The sequence below is a fragment of the Salmo salar genome, unplaced genomic scaffold (genome assembly GCF_905237065.1).
Source record: "Salmo salar unplaced genomic scaffold, Ssal_v3.1, whole genome shotgun sequence".
NCBI lineage: Eukaryota > Metazoa > Chordata > Actinopteri > Salmoniformes > Salmonidae > Salmo > Salmo salar.
The window spans coordinates 122,501-140,000 of record NW_025549621.1 but is presented as its reverse complement, the minus strand read 5'-3'; the positions used below and the strand labels follow the sequence as shown (position 1 = coordinate 140,000).

The 17,500-nt window shown below is 47.3% G+C and overlaps 1 protein-coding gene across 1 annotated transcript in view; it reads left to right on the top strand.

Moving 5' to 3' along the window:
* The window catches only part of LOC106593635 (vacuolar protein sorting-associated protein 13B), a 64,883-nt gene that overhangs the window by 1,572 nt on the left and 45,811 nt on the right, over positions 1-17,500 (top strand). Inside the window, exons 2-4 of the mRNA XM_045713434.1 lie at positions 5,028-5,111; positions 10,541-10,716; positions 17,221-17,397. Coding sequence (XP_045569390.1) covers positions 5,028-5,111; positions 10,541-10,716; positions 17,221-17,397 — 437 coding nt within the window. The remainder of the gene's footprint in view (positions 1-5,027; positions 5,112-10,540; positions 10,717-17,220; positions 17,398-17,500) is intronic.

The window sequence follows — 17,500 nt, the reverse complement described above, 5'->3', positions numbered from 1 at the left end:
TGCTTGTGTTTCTGGCTCCAACAGTAATACCTAGCTAAATGCTTGTGTTTCTAGCTCCAACAGTAATACCTAGCTAAATGCTTGTGTTTCTAGCTCCAACAGTAATACCCAGCTAAATGCTTGTGTTTCTAGCTCCAACAGTAATACCTAGCTAAATGCTTGTGTTTCTAGCTCCAACAGTAATACCTAGCTAAATGCTTGTGTTTCTAGCTCCAACAGTAATACCTAGCTAAATGCTTGTGTTTCTAGCTCCAACAGTAATACCTAGCTAAATGCTTGTGTTTCTAGCTCCAACAGTAATACCTAGCTAAATGCTTGTGTTTCTGGCTCCAACAGTAATATCTAGCTAAATGCTTGTGTTTCTAGCTCCAACAGTAATACCTAGCTAAATGCTTGTGTTTCTAGCTCCAACAGTAATACCTAGCTAAATGCTTGTGTTTCTAGCTCCAACAGTAATACCCAGCTAAATGCTTGTGTTTCTAGCTCCAACAGTAATACCCAGCTAAATGCTTGTGTTTCTAGCTCCAACAGTAATACCCAGCTAAATGCTTGTGTTTCTAGCTCCAACAGTAATACCTAGCTAAATGCTTGTGTTTCTAGCTCCAACAGTAATACCCAGCTAAATGCTTGTGTTTCTAGCTCCAACAGTAATACCTAGCTAAATGCTTGTGTTTCTAGCTCCAACAGTAATACCTAGCTAAATGCTTGTGTTTCTAGCTCCAACAGTAATACCTAGCTAAATGCTTGTGTTTCTAGCTCCAACAGTAATACCCAGCTAAATGCTTGTGTTTCTAGCTCCAACAGTAATACCTAGCTAAATGCTTGTGTTTCTAGCTCCAACAGTAATACCTAGCTAAATGCTTGTGTTTCTAGCTCCAACAGTAATACCTAGCTAAATGCTTGTGTTTCTAGCTCCAACAGTACAGTAATACCTAGCTAAATGCTTGTGTTTCTAGCTCCAACAGTAATACCTAGCTAAATGCTTGTGTTTCTAGCTCCAACAGTAATCCCTAGCTAAATGCTTGTGTTTCTAGCTCCAACAGTAATACCCAGCTAAATGCTTGTGTTTCTAGCTCCAACAGTAATACCCAGCTAAATGCTTGTGTTTCTAGCTCCAACAGTAATACCCAGCTAAATGCTTGTGTTTCTAGCTCCAACAGTAATACCTAGCTAAATGCTTGTGTTTCTAGCTCCAACAGTAATACCTAGCTAAATGCTTGTGTTTCTAGCTCCAACAGTAATACCTAGCTAAATGCTTGTGTTTCTGGCTCCAACAGTAATATCTAGCTAAATGCTTGTGTTTCTAGCTCCAACAGTAATACCTAGCTAAATGCTTGTGTTTCTAGCTCCAACAGTAATACCCAGCTAAATGCTTGTGTTTCTAGCTCCAACAGTAATACCCAGCTAAATGCTTGTGTTTCTAGCTCCAACAGTAATACCTAGCTAAATGCTTGTGTTTCTAGCTCCAACAGTAATACCCAGCTAAATGCTTGTGTTTCTAGCTCCAACAGTAATACCTAGCTAAATGCTTGTGTTTCTAGCTCCAACAGTACAGTAATACCTAGCTAAATGCTTGTGTTTCTAGCTCCAACAGTAATACCTAGCTAAATGCGTGTGTTTCTAGCTCCAACAGTAATACCTAGCTAAATGCTTGTGTTTCTGGCTCCAACAGTAATACCTAGCCTAAATGCTTGTGTTTCTAGCTCCAACAGTAATATCTAGCTAAATACTTGTGTTTCTAGCTCCAACAGTAATACCCAGCTAAATGCTTGTGTTTCTAGCTCCAACAGTAATATCTAGCTAAATGCTTGTGTTTCTGGCTCCAACAGTAATACCTAGCTAAATGCTTGTGTTTCTAGCTCCAACAGTAATACCCAGCTAAATGCTTGTGTTTCTAGCTCCAACAGTAATACCTAGCTAAATGCTTGTGTTTCTAGCTCCAACAGGAATACCTAGCTAAATGCTTGTGTTTCTAGCTCCAACAGTAATACCTAGCTAAATGCTTGTGTTTCTGGCTTCAACAGTAATACCTAGCCTAAATGCTTGTGTTTCTAGCTCCAACAGTTATACCTAGCTAAATGCTTGTGTTTCTACCTCCAACAGTGATACCCAGCTAAATGCTTGTGTTTCTAGCTCCAACAGTAATACCCAGCTAAATGCTTGTGTTTCTAGCTCCAACAGTAATATCTAGCTAAATGCTTGTGTTTCTAGCTCCAACAGTAATATCTAGCTAAATGCTTGTGTTTCTGGCTCCAACAGTAATACCTAGCTAAATGCTTGTGTTTCTAGCTCCAACAGTAATACCCAGCTAAATGCTTGTGTTTCTAGCTCCAACAGTAATACCTAGCTAAATGCTTGTGTTTCTAGCTCCAACAGGAATACCTAGCTAAATGCTTGTGTTTCTAGCTCCAACAGTAATACCTAGCTAAATGCTTGTGTTTCTGGCTTCAACAGTAATACCTAGCCTAAATGCTTGTGTTTCTAGCTCCAACAGTTATACCTAGCTAAATGCTTGTGTTTCTAGCTCCAACAGTGATACCCAGCTAAATGCTTGTGTTTCTAGCTCCAACAGTAATACCCAGCTAAATGCTTGTGTTTCTAGCTCCAACAGTAATATCTAGCTAAATGCTTGTGTTTCTAGCTCCAACAGTAATACCTAGCTAAATGCTTGTGTTTCTAGCTCCAACAGTAATATCTAGCTAAATGCTTGTGTTTCTAGCTCCAACAGTGATACCCAGCTAAATGCTTGTGTTTCTAGCTCCAACAGTAATACCTAGCTAAATGCTTGTGTTTCTAGCTCCAACAGTAATATCTAGCTAAATGCTTGTGTTTCTGGCTCCAACAGTAATACCTAGCTAAATGCTTGTGTTTCTAGCTCCAACAGTAATCCCTAGCTAAATGCTTGTGTTTCTAGCTCCAACAGTAATACCTAGCTAAATGCTTGTGTTTCTAGCTCCAACAGGAATACCTAGCTAAATGCTTGTGTTTCTAGCTCCAACAGGAATACCTAGCTAAATGCTTGTGTTTCTAGCTCCAACAGTACAGTAATACCTAGCTAAATGCTTGTGTTTCTAGCTCCAACAGTAATACCCAGCTAAATGCTTGTGTTTCTGTTCTGGCTCAACAGTGCAGTAATACTATATAATGCTATATTCAGTATATGAATAGAAAAGGTGTGTATAGACAGTAGTTATATAGGATGGTGTGTATAGACAGTAGTTATATAGGATGGTGTGTATAGACAGTACTGTTATATAGGATGGTGTGTATAGACAGTAGTTATATAGGATGGTGTGTATAGACAGTAGTTATATAGGATGGTGTGTATAGACAGTAGTTATATAGGATGGTGTGTATAGACAGTAGTTACATAGGATGGTGTGTATAGACAGTAGTTATATAGGATGGTGTGTATAGACAGTAGTTATATAGGATGGTGTGTATAGACAGTAGTTATATAGGATGGTGTGTATAGACAGTAGTTATATAGGATGGTGTGTATAGACAGTAGTTATATAGGATGGTGTGTATAGACAGTATAGACAGTAGTTATATAGGATGGTGTGTATAGACAGTAGTTATATAGGATGGTGTGTATAGACAGTAGTTATATAGGATGGTGTGTATAGACAGTAGTTATATAGGATGGTGTGTATAGACAGTAGTTATATAGGATGGTGTGTATAGACAGTAGTTATATAGGATGGTGTGTATAGACAGTAGTTATATAGGATGGTGTGTATAGACAGTAGTTATATAGGATGGTGTGTATAGACAGTATGTTATACAGGATGGTGTGTATAGACAGTAGTTATATAGGATGGTGTGTATAGACAGTAGTTATATAGGATGGTGTGTATAGACAGTAGTTATATAGGATGGTGTGTATAGACAGTAGTTATATAGGATGGTGTGTATAGACAGTAGTTATATAGGATGGTGTGTATAGACAGTATAGACAGTAGTTATATAGGATGGTGTGTATAGACAGTAGTTATATAGGATGGTGTGTATAGACAGTAGTTATATAGGATGGTGTGTATAGACAGTAGTTATATAGGATGGTGTGTATAGACAGTAGTTATATAGGATGGTGTGTATAGACAGTAGTTATACAGGATGGTGTGTATAGACAGTAGTTATATAGGATGGTGTGTATAGACAGTAGTTATATAGGATGGTGTGTATAGACAGTAGTTATACAGGATGGTGTGTATAGACAGTAGTTATATAGGATGGTGTGTATAGACAGTAGTTATATAGGATGGTGTGTATAGACAGTATAGACAGTAGTTATATAGGATGGTGTGTATAGACAGTAGTTATATAGGATGGTGTGTATAGACAGTAGTTATATAGGATGGTGTGTATAGACAGTAGTTATATAGGATGGTGTGTATAGACAGTAGTTATATAGGATGGTGTGTATAGACAGTAGTTATACAGGATGGTGTGTATAGACAGTAGTTATATAGGATGGTGTGTATAGACAGTAGTTATATAGGATGGTGTGTATAGACAGTAGTTATATAGGATGGTGTGTATAGACAGTAGTTATATAGGATGGTGTGTATAGACAGTAGTTATATAGGATGGTGTGTATAGACAGTAGTTATATAGGATGGTGTGTATAGACAGTATAGACAGTAGTTATATAGGATGGTGTGTATAGACAGTAGTTATATAGGATGGTGTGTATAGACAGTAGTTATATAGGATGGTGTGTATAGACAGTATAGACAGTAGTTATATAGGATGGTGTGTATAGACAGTAGTTATATAGGATGGTGTGTATAGACAGTAGTTATATAGGATGGTGTGTATAGACAGTAGTTATATAGGATGGTGTGTATAGACAGTAGTTATATAGGATGGTGTGTATAGACAGTAGTTATATAGGATGGTGTGTATAGACAGTAGTTATATAGGATGGTGTGTATAGACAGTAGTTATATAGGATGGTGTGTATAGACAGTAGTTATATAGGATGGTGTGTATAGTACCTGTTCTCTCTGGTCTCCTGACAGGTGCCTTGTTCCAGCGGCTCGTTGCTCTACGTGTGGTGCACCCTGATCACCATGGAAACGGACTCTCACATGCAGCAGAGAGTGGTGAGTACAGACATCCAGGGTAGGGTCTGATATGGTACCTTATTCCCTATGTAGTGCACTACTTTCTACCAGGGCCCAGAGGGTCCCTAGTCCATATATACTGTAACTCTAACACCATACTCTAACTAACACCATCCTCTAACTAACACCATCCTCTAACTAACACCATCCTCTAACACCATCCTCTCACTAACACCATCCTCTGACACCGTCCTCTAACTAACACCATACTCTAACTAACACCATCCTCTAACACCATCCTCTAACTAACACCATCCTCTAACACCATCCTCTCACTAACACCATCCTCTGACACCGTCCTCTAACTAACACCATCCTCTAACTAACACCATCCTTTAACTAACACCATCCTCTAACACCATCCTCTCACTAACACCATCCTCTGACACCGTCCTCTAACTAACACCATCCTTTAACTAACACCATCTTCTAACTAACACCATCCTCTAACACCATCCTCTAACTAACACCATCCTCTAACACCATCCTCTCACTAACACCATTTTCTGACACCGTCCTCTAACTAACACCATCCTCTAACTAACACCATCCTTTAACTAACACCATCCTCTAACTAACACCATCCTTTAACTAACACCATCCTCTAACTAACACCATCCTCTAACTAACACCGTCCTCTAACTAACACCATCCTCTAACTAACACCATCCTCTAACACCATCCTCTCACTAACACCATCCTCTGACACCGTCCTCTAACTAACACCATCCTCTAACTAACACCATCCTCTAACTAACACCATCCTCTAACACCATCCTCTAACTAACACCATCCTTTAACTAACACCATCCTCTAACTGACACCATCCTCTAACTGACACCGTCCTCTAACACCATCCTCTAACTAACACCGTCCTCTAACTGACACCATCCTCTAACTAACACCGTCCTCTAACTAACACCATCCTCTAACTAACACCATCCTTTAACTAACACCGTCCTCTAACTAACACCGTCCTCTAACTAACACCGTCCTCTAACACCATCCTCTAACTAACACCATCCTCTAACACCATCCTCTAACTGACACCGTCCTCTAACTAACACCGTCCTCTAACTAACACCGTCCTCTAACTAACACCATCCTCTAACACCATCCTCTAACTGACACCATCCTCTAACTAACACCATCCTCTAAATAACACCATCCTCTAACTAACACCGTCCTCTTACTGACACCGTCCTCTTACTGACACCGTCCTCTAACTAACACCGTTCTCTAACACCATCCTCTAACTGACACCGTCCTCTAACTGACACCGTCCTCTAACTGACACCGTCCTCTAACTGACACCGTCCTCTAACTAACACCGTTCTCTAACTAACACCGTCCTCTAACTTACACCGTCCTCTAACTAACACCATTCTCTAACTAACACCATCCTCTAACTAACACCGTCCTCTGACACCATCCTCTAACACCGTCCTCTAACTAACACCGTCCTCTGACTAACACCGTCCTCTAACTAACACCGTCCTCTAACTGACACCATCCTCTAACACCGTCCTCTAACTAACACCGTCCTCTAACTAACACCATCCTCTAATTAACACCATCCTCTAACTAACACCGTCCTCTAACACCATCCTCTAACACCATCCTCTAACTAACACCATCCTCTAACACCGTCCTCTAACTGACACCATCATCTAACACCGTGTTCTAACTGACACCATCCTCTAACTAACACCGTCCTCTAACACCATCCTCTAACTAACACCGTCCTCTAACTAACACCGTCCTCTAACTAACACCATCCTCTAACTAACACCATCCTCTAACTAACACCGTCCTCTAACTAACACCGTCCTCTAACTAACACCATCCTCTAACTGACACCATCCTCTAACTGACACCATACTCTAACTAACACCGTTCTCTAACACCATCCTCTAACTGACACCATCCTCTAACTGACACCATACTCTAACTAACACCGTTCTCTAACACCGTCCTCTAACTGACACCGTCCTCTAACACCGTCCTCTAACTAACACCATTCTCTAACACCGTCCTCTAACTAACACCGTCCTCTAACTAACACCGTCCTCTAACTAACACCATCCTCTAACTGACACCGTCCTCTAACTGACACCGTCCTCTAACTAACACAATCCTCTAACTGACACCATCCTCTAACTAACACCATCCTCTAACTGACACCATCCTCTAACTAACACCGTCCTCTAACTGACACCGTCCTCTAACTGACACCGTCCTCTAACTAACACCGTCCTCTAACTGACACCGTCCTCTAACTGACACCGTCCTCTAACTGACACCGTCCTCTAACTAACACCGTCCTCTAACACCATCCTCTAACTAACACCATCCTCTAACTAACACCATCCTCTAACTAACACCATCCTCTAACACCATCCTCTAACTAACACCATCCTCTAACTAACACCATCCTCTAACTGACACCATCCTCTAACTAACACCATCCTCTAACTAACACCATCCTCTAACTGACACCATCCTCTAACTAACACCATCCTCTAACTAACACCGTCCTCTAACTGACACCGTCCTCTAACTAACACCGTCCTCTAACTGACACCGTCCTCTAACTAACACCGTCCTCTAACTAACACCGTCCTCTAACTAACACCGTCCTCTAACTGACACCGTCCTCTAACTGACACCGTCCTCTAACTAACACCGTCCTCCTAACTGACACCGTCCTCTAACTGACACCATCCTCTAACTGACACCATCCTCTAACTAACACCGTCCTCTAACTGACACCATCCTCTAACTGACACCGTCCTCTAACTAACACCGTCCTCTAACTGACACCGTCCTCTAACTGACACCATCCTCTAACTGACACCATCCTCTAACTAACACCGTCCGCTAACTGACACCATCCTCTAACTGACACCGTCCTCTAACTAACACCGTCCTCTAACTGACACCGTCCTGTAAGTCCATCAGTTGTTTCCCAGAGTCCAGACACAGACAGGGTTTATCTCTAGTTATTTTGGGTTGCAGTGCCACAACATCACTCAGACTGACACCCACAGTGGTGACAATATTCCAACAGATCTCTCTGTCTCTCTCTCTGTCTCTCTCTCTCTCTCTGTGTCTGTCTCTCTCTCTCTCTCTCTCTCTCTCTCTGTTTCTCTGTCTCTCTCTCTCTCTCTGTCTCTCTCTCTCTCTCTCTCTCTCTCTGTGTGTCTGTCTCTCTCTCTCTCTCTCTCTCTCTCTGTGTCTGTCTCTCTTTCTCCGGCTTCCTTTCAGTAACCACAACGGTTTGGCTTTGATTACAGTACCACCTCATAGCTAGGACGCACACACACGCACACACGCAAGACGCACGCGCGCACGCACGTCCATACGGAGGCATTGATTTCTACCGCTGTCTGTCTCTGAGGAGAAAAGGAAAGAGGATGACATGGATCTGTTTGCAGTGCTGTGAGGCCAGGAAGACAGTGTTATGTTAGATTAGGGTGGTTGTGGTGGGGAGAGAGAGGGGGAGACAAAGAGAGAGAGGGGGAGACAAAGAGAGAGAGGGGGAGACACAGAGAGAGGGGAAGGGGGAGACACAGAGAGAGGGGAAGGGGGAGACACAGAGAGAGGAAGGGGGAGACAGAGAGAGGGGAAGGGGAGACAGAGAGAGAGGGGAAGGGGAGACACAGAGAGAGGAAGGGGGAGACACAGAGAGAGGGGAAGGGGGAGACACAGAGAGAGGGGAAGGGGGAGACACAGAGAGAGGGGAAGGGGGAGACACAGAGAGAGGGAAGGGGGAGACACAGAGAGAGGAAGGGGGAGACACAGAGAGGGAGGAAGGGGGAGACACAGAGAGGGAGGAAGGGGGAGACACAGAGAGAGAGGAAGGGGGAGACACAGAGAGAGAGGAAGGGGGAGACACAGAGAGAGAGGAAGGGGGAGACAGAGAGAGAGAGGAAGGGGAGACACAGAGAGAGAGGAAGGGGGAGACAGAGAGAGAGGAAGGGGGAGACACAGAGAGAGAGGAAGGGGGAGACACAGAGAGAGAGGAAGGGGGAGACAGAGAGAGAGGAAGGGGGAGACACAGAGAGAGAGGAAGGGGGAGACACAGAGAGAGAGGAAGGGGGAGACAGAGAGAGAGAGGAAGGGGAGACACAGAGAGAGAGGAAGGGGGAGACAGAGAGAGAGGAAGGGGGAGACACAGAGAGAGAGGAAGGGGGAGACACAGAGAGAGAGGAAGGGGAGACACAGAGAGAGAGGAAGGGGGAGACAGAGAGAGAGGAAGGGGGAGACACAGAGAGATAGAGAGAGAAGATTAAGAACTGTTTCCCATGACCACCAGATCTCTACTGGGGACCAGTGTCACTCTACTGTCCTGACAACAGACCTCTTTCTGCCTCCTCACTGCTCTACTGTCCTGACAACAAACCTCTTTCTGCCTCCTCACTGCTCTACTGTCCTGACAACAAACCTCTTTCTGCCTCCTCACTGCTCTACTGTCCTGACAACAAACCTCTTTCTGCCTCCTCACTGCTCTACTGTCCTGACAACAAACCTCTTTCTGCCTCCTCACTGCTCTACTGTCCTGACAACAAACCTCTTTCTGCCTCCTCACTGCTCTACTGTCCTGACAACAAACCTCTTTCTGCCTCCTCACTGCTCTACTGTCCTGACAACAGACCTCTTTCTGCCTCCTCACTGCTCTACTGTCCTGACAACAAACCTCTTTCTGCCTCCTCACTGCTCTACTGTCCTGACAACAGACCTCTTTCTGCCTCCTCACTGCTCTACTGTCCTGACAACAAACCTCTTTCTGCCTCCTCACTGCTCTACTGTCCTGACAACAAACCTCTTTCTGCCTCCTCACTGCTCTACTGTCCTGACAACAGACCTCTTTCTGCCTCCTCACTGCTCTACTGTCCTGACAACAAACCTCTTTCTGCCTCCTCACTGCTCTACTGTCCTGACAACAGACCTCTTTCTGCCTCCTCACTGCTCTACTGTCCTGACAACAAACCTCTTTCTGCCTCCTCACTGCTCTACTGTCCTGACAACAAACCTCTTTCTGCCTCCTCACTGCTCTACTGTCCTGACAACAAACCTCTTTCTGCCGCCTCACTGCTCTACTGTCCTGACAACAAACCTCTTTCTGCCGCCTCACTGCTCTACTGTCCTGACAACAGACCTCTTTCTGCCTCCTCACTGCTCTACTGTCCTGACAACAAACCTCTTTCTGCCTCCTCACTGCTCTACTGTCCTGACAACAAACCTCTTTCTGCTTTCTCTCTCTTTCTCTCTGTTTCTGTCTTTCTCTCTCTTTCTCTCTCTCTCTTTCTCTCTGTCTCTCTCTGTCTCTCTCTGTCTCTCTCTCTCTCTCTTTCTCTCTCTCTGTCTCTCTGTCTCTCTAACAGCTGTGTCCTGTTCTGTTCCAGGTGGTATTTAGTCCTCTGTTCATGATGCGAAGCCACCTTCCAGACCCTGTCATCATCCACACAGAGAAGAGAAGTCTGGGGCAGAGAGAGAGTCAACTGATCCAGGGACAGGGACATCAGGAACAACTACTGAACACTGAGAACGACCTGACACACCACCTCACCTTCCAGGCCAGGTAACACACCACCACCTCACCTTCCAGGCCAGGTAACACACCACCACCTCACCTTCCAGGCCAGGTAACACACCACCACCTCACCTTCCAGGCCAGGTAACACACCACCTCACCTTCCAGGCCAGGTAACACACCACCTCACCTTCCAGGCCAGGTAACACACCACCACCTCACCTTCCAGACCAGGTAACACACCACCTCACCTTCCAGACCAGGTAACACACCACCTCACCTTCCAGGCCAGGTAACACACCACCTCACCTTCCAGGCCAGGTAACACACCTCCACTCACCTTCCAGGCCAGGTAACACACCACCACCTCACCTTCCAGGCCAGGTAACACACCACCTCACCTTCCAGGCCAGGTAACACACCACCTCACCTTCCAGACCAGGTAACACACCACCACCTCACCTTCCAGACCAGGTAACACACCACCACCTCACCTTCCAGACCAGGTAACACACCACCTCACCTTCCAGACCAGGTAACACACCACCTCACCTTCCAGACCAGGTAACACACCACCTCACCTTCCAGACCAGGTAACACACCACCTCACCTTCCAGACCAGGTAACACACCACCTCACCTTCCAGGCCAGGTAACACACCGCCACCTCACCTTCCAGGTCAGGTAACACACCACCACCTCAACTTCCAGGCCAGGTAACACACCACCACCTCACCTTCCAGACCAGGTAACACACCACCTCACCTTCCAGACCAGGTAACACACCACCTCACCTTCCAGGCCAGGTAACACACCACCACCTCACCTTCCAGGCCAGGTAACACACCACCACCTCACCTTCCAGGCCAGGTAACACACCACCTCACCTTCCAGACCAGGTAACACACCACCACCTCACCTTCCAGACCAGGTAACACACCACCTCACCTTCCAGGCCAGGTAACTCACCACCACCTCACCTTCCAGGCCAGGTAACACACCACCTCACCTTCCAGACCAGGTAACACACCACCACCTCACCTTCCAGGCCAGGTAACACACCACCTCACCTTCCAGACCAGGTAACACACCACCACCTCACCTTCCAGACCAGGTAACACACCACCACCTCACCTTCCAGACCAGGTAACACACCACCTCACCTTCCAGACCAGGTAACACACCACCTCACCTTCCAGACCAGGTAACACACCACCTCACCTTCCAGGCCAGGTAACACACCGCCACCTCACCTTCCAGGTCAGGTAACACACCACCACCTCAACTTCCAGGCCAGGTAACACACCACCACCTCACCTTCCAGACCAGGTAACACACCACCTCACCTTCCAGACCAGGTAACACACCACCTCACCTTCCAGGCCAGGTAACACACCACCTCACCTTCCAGGCCAGGTAACACACCACCACCTCACCTTCCAGACCAGGTAACACACCACTTCACCTTCCAGGCCAGGTAACACACCACCTCACCTTCCAGGCCAGGTAACACACCACCACCTCACCTTCCAGGTCAGGTAACACACCACCACCTCACCTTCCAGGTCAGGTAACACACCACCACCTCACCTTCCAGGACAGGTAACACACCACCTCACCTTCCAGGCCAGGTAACACACCACCACCTCACCTTCCAGACCAGGTAACACACCACCTCACCTTCCAGGCCAGGTAACACACCACCTCACCTTCCAGACCAGGTAACACACCACCACCTCACCTTCCAGACCAGGTAACACACCACCTCACCTTCCAGACCAGGTAACACACCACCTCACCTTCCAGACCAGGTAACACACCACCACCTCACCTTCCAGACCAGGTAACACACCACCTCACCTTCCAGGCCAGGTAACACACCACCACCTCACCTTCCAGGCCAGGTAACACACCACCTCACCTTCCAGACCAGGTAACACACCACCACCTCACCTTCCAGACCAGGTAACACACCACCTCACCTTCCAGGCCAGGTAACACACCACCACCTCACCTTCCAGACCAGGTAACACACCACTTCACCTTCCAGGCCAGGTAACACACCACCTCACCTTCCAGGCCAGGTAACACACCTCCTCACCTTCCAGGCCAGGTAACACACCACCACCTCACCTTCCAGGCCAGGTAACACACCACCTCACCTTCCAGGCCAGGTAACACACCACCTCACCTTCCAGACCAGGTAACACACCACCACCTCACCTTCCAGACCAGGTAACACACCACCACCTCACCTTCCAGACCAGGTAACACACCACCTCACCTTCCAGACCAGGTAACACACCACCTCACCTTCCAGGCCAGATAACACACCACCACCTCACCTTCCAGACCAGGTAACACACCACCTCACCTTCCAGACCAGGTAACACACCACCTCACCTTCCAGGCCAGGTAACACACCACCACCTCACCTTCCAGGCCAGGTAACACACCACCACCTCACCTTCCAGGCCAGGTAACACACCACCACCTCACCTTCCAGGCCAGGTAACACACCACCTCACCTTCCAGACCAGGTAACACACCACCACCTCACCTTCCAGACCAGGTAACACACCACCTCACCTTCCAGGCCAGGTAACACACCACCACCTCACCTTCCAGGCCAGGTAACACACCACCACCTCACCTTCCAGGCCAGGTAACACACCACCTCACCTTCCAGACCAGGTAACACACCACCACCTCACCTTCCAGACCAGGTAACACACCACCTCACCTTCCAGGCCAGGTAACTCACCACCACCTCACCTTCCAGGCCAGGTAACACACCACCTCACCTTCCAGACCAGGTAACACACCACCACCTCACCTTCCAGGCCAGGTAACACACCACCACCTCACCTTCCAGACCAGGTAACACACCACTTCACCTTCCAGGCCAGGTAACACACCACCTCACCTTCCAGGCCAGGTAACACACCACCACCTCACCTTCCAGGTCAGGTAACACACCACCACCTCACCTTCCAGGTCAGGTAACACACCACCACCTCACCTTCCAGGACAGGTAACACACCACCTCACCTTCCAGGCCAGGTAACACACCACCACCTCACCTTCCAGACCAGGTAACACACCACCTCACCTTCCAGGCCAGGTAACACACCACCTCACCTTCCAGACCAGGTAACACACCACCACCTCACCTTCCAGACCAGGTAACACACCACCTCACCTTCCAGACCAGGTAACACACCACCTCACCTTCCAGACCAGGTAACACACCACCACCTCACCTTCCAGACCAGGTAACACACCACCTCACCTTCCAGGCCAGGTAACACACCACCTCACCTTCCAGGCCAGGTAACACACCACCTCACCTTCCAGACCAGGTAACACACCACCACCTCACCTTCCAGTCAGTCCCTCAGCCAGTCCGTCAGTCCCTCAGCCAGTCCCTCAGTCAGTCCTTCATGTCCTCCGGGTCAGATGTAGAGAAAGTAATTATCAAACAATTATCCAAGACGCTCATGTCCACTGGACCACTATCTAGCACGAGTTTAGAGTGTCCCCTACCTTAACAGCCACTCATTCACCACACTAACCCCCTCTCCCCTCCCCTCCCCTCCCCTCCCCTCCCCTCCCCTCCACCTCTCCTCTCCTCTCCTCTACACTCCCCTCCCCTCTCCTCTCCTCTCCTCTACACTCCTACATCTTCAGTACCTGTCTGTTTCAGATGTTCTCTGGTCACCATCTCCTCTTTCCTTCCCTGTAATTAGGAATAGTTGTGGCTTTTAATGTTTGTGGAAGGGACTGGGCTGTGGTCCGACAGACAGACAGACAGACAGACAGACAGACAACAAAAAACAACAGAAGACAACAACAACAGACAGCAGACAGACAGACAGACAGAACTGTAATGTCCTACATGTCACATTGTTCCCTACATAGTACATAGTGGGGAGGGGAGGGGAGGGAGGGAGGGAGGGAGGGAGGGAGGGAGGGAGGGAGCGAGGGAGAGAGGGAGGGGAGGGGTCTCCCCAGTCCAAGTAGAACTGACAGTTGAGTGACAGGTAGATGTGGTCCTGGTTCTGAAGACATGGTATTCTGTTGTCTGGGTCTAACGTATCCTGGAGGGTTAGAGGTTTAGTGCTGCTAGGATGGGTCACCCTCTCTGATCCCAGACCTGCTGAAACAAACCCGGCCTGGCAGGAAATAACTCCACCACCCGACCCAGTTAACCATGGCTTTGGTTTCCACTTTAGACCCCAGTTAACCATGGCTTTGGTTTCCACTTTAGACCCCAGTTAACCATGGCTTTGGTTTCCACTTTAGACCCCAGTTAACCATGGCTTTGGTTTCCACTTTAGACCCCAGTTAACCATGGCTTTAGTTTCCACTTTAGACCCCAGTTAACCATGGCTTTGGTTTCCACTTTAGACCCCAGTTAACCATGGCTTTGGTTTCCACTTTAGACCCCAGTTAACCATGGCTTTGGTTTCCACTTTAGACCCCAGTTAACCATGGCTTTGGTTTCCACTTTAGACCCCAGTTAACCATGGCTTTGGTTTCCACTTTAGACCCCAGTTAACCATGGCTTTGGTTTCCACTTTAGACCCCAGTTAACCATGGCTCTGGTTTCCACTTTAGACCCCAGTTAACCATGGCTTTGGTTTCCACTTTAGACCCCAGTTAACCATGGCTTTGGTTTCCACTTTAGACCCCAGTTAACCATGGCTTTGGTTTCCACTTTAGACCCCAGTTAACCATGGCTTTAGTTTCCACTTTAGACCCCAGTTAACCATGGCTCTGGTTTCCACTTTAGACCCCAGTTAACCATGGCTTTGGTTTCCACTTTAGACCCCAGTTAACCATGGCTTTGGTTTCCACTTTAGACCCCAGTTAACCATGGCTTTGGTTTCCACTTTAGACCCCAGTTAACCATGGCTTTGGTTTCCACTTTAGACCCCAGTTAACCATGGCTCTGGTTTCCACTTTAGACCCCAGTTAACCATGGCTTTGGTTTCCACTTTAGACCCCAGTTAACCATGGCTTTGGTTTCCACTTTAGACCCCAGTTAACCATGGCTTTAGTTTCCACTTTAGACCCCAGTTAACCATGGCTTTGGTTTCCACTTTAGACCCCAGTTAACCATGGCTCTGGTTTCCACTTTAGACCCCAGTTAACCATGGCTTTGGTTTCCACTTTAGACCCCAGTTAACCATGGCTTTGGTTTCCACTTTAGACCCCAGTTAACCATGGCTTTGGTTTCCACTTTAGACCCCAGTTAACCATGGCTTTGGTTTCCACTTTAGACCCCAGTTAACCATGGCTTTGGTTTCCACTTTAGACCCCAGTTAACCATGGCTTTGGTTTCCACTTTAGACCCCAGTTAACCATGGCTTTGGTTTCCACTTTAGACCCCAGTTAACCATGGCTTTGGTTTCCACTTTAGACCCCAGTTAACCATGGCTCTGGTTTCCACTTTAGACCCCAGTTAACCATGGCTTTGGTTTCCACTTTAGACCCCAGTTAACCATGGCTTTGGTTTCCACTTTAGACCCCAGTTAACCATGGCTTTGGTTTCCACTTTAGACCCCAGTTAACCATGGCTTTGGTTTCCACTTTAGACCCCAGTTAACCATGGCTCTGGTTTCCACTTTAGACCCCAGTTAACCATGGCTTTCGTTTCCGCTTTAGACCCCAGTTAACCATGGTTTTGGTTTCCACTTTAGACCCCAGTTAACCATGGCTTTAGTTTCCACTTTAGACCCCAGTTAACCATGGCTTTAGTTTCCACTTTAGACCCCAGTTAACCATGGCTTTAGTTTCCATTTTAGACCCCAGTTAACCATGGCTTTAGTTTCCACTTTAGACCCCAGTTAACCATGGCTTTTGTTTCCACTTTAGACCCCAGTTAACCATGGCTTTGGTTTCCACTTTAGACCCCAGTTAACCATGGCTTTAGTTTCCACTTTAGACCCCAGTTAACCATGGCTCTGGTTTCCACTTTAGACCCCAGTTAACCATGGCTCTGGTTTCCACTTTAGACCCCAGTTAACCATGGCTCTGGTTTCCACTTTAGACCCCAGTTAACCATGGCTTTGGTTTCCACTTTAGACCCCAGTTAACCATGGCTTTGGTTTCCACTTTAGACCCCAATGAACCATGGCTTTGGTTTCCACTTTAGACCCCAGTTAACCATGGCTTTGGTTTCCACTTTAGACCCCAGTTAACCATGGCTTTGGTTTCCACTTTAGACCCCAGTTAACCATGGCTCTGGTTTCCACTTTAGACCCCAGTTAACCATGGCTTTAGTTTCCATTTTAGACCCCAGTTAACCATGGCTTTAGTTTCCATTTTAGACCCCAGTTAACCATGGCTCTTCCCCCCAGACAATGGGAATCAACCCCACACTGGACTAGCTGAGGACTAACCTGTGTGTGTGTGTGTGTGTGTGTGTGTGTGTGTGTGTGTGTGTGTCTGTGTCTGTGTCTGTCTGTCTGTGTCTGTGTCTGTCTGTCTGTCTGTCTGTCTGTCTGTGCGTGCGTGCGTGCGTGCGTGCGTGCGTGTTCTCTTGCAGTGAGGACGAGGGTGCGTCTCACTGTGCAGTGCCCATCTCCACCGCTGTGATCAAACAGATAGTGAACAGTAATCAGGCTGGGTTGGAAGACAGCCAGGAACACATACTGGCCGACTTCTATGGTCTGAAGAACAACAGCCAGCCTCCATGGCCCTACGTCAGCAAGGACACAGACAGGTACAGTACAGCCTGTGTGTGTGTGTACTGCTGTCTCTTGTACACTAAGGACCTGGGGGAAGAGTTGCAGGGGACAGAAGAGGAGGAGAATGCGCCTATTTGT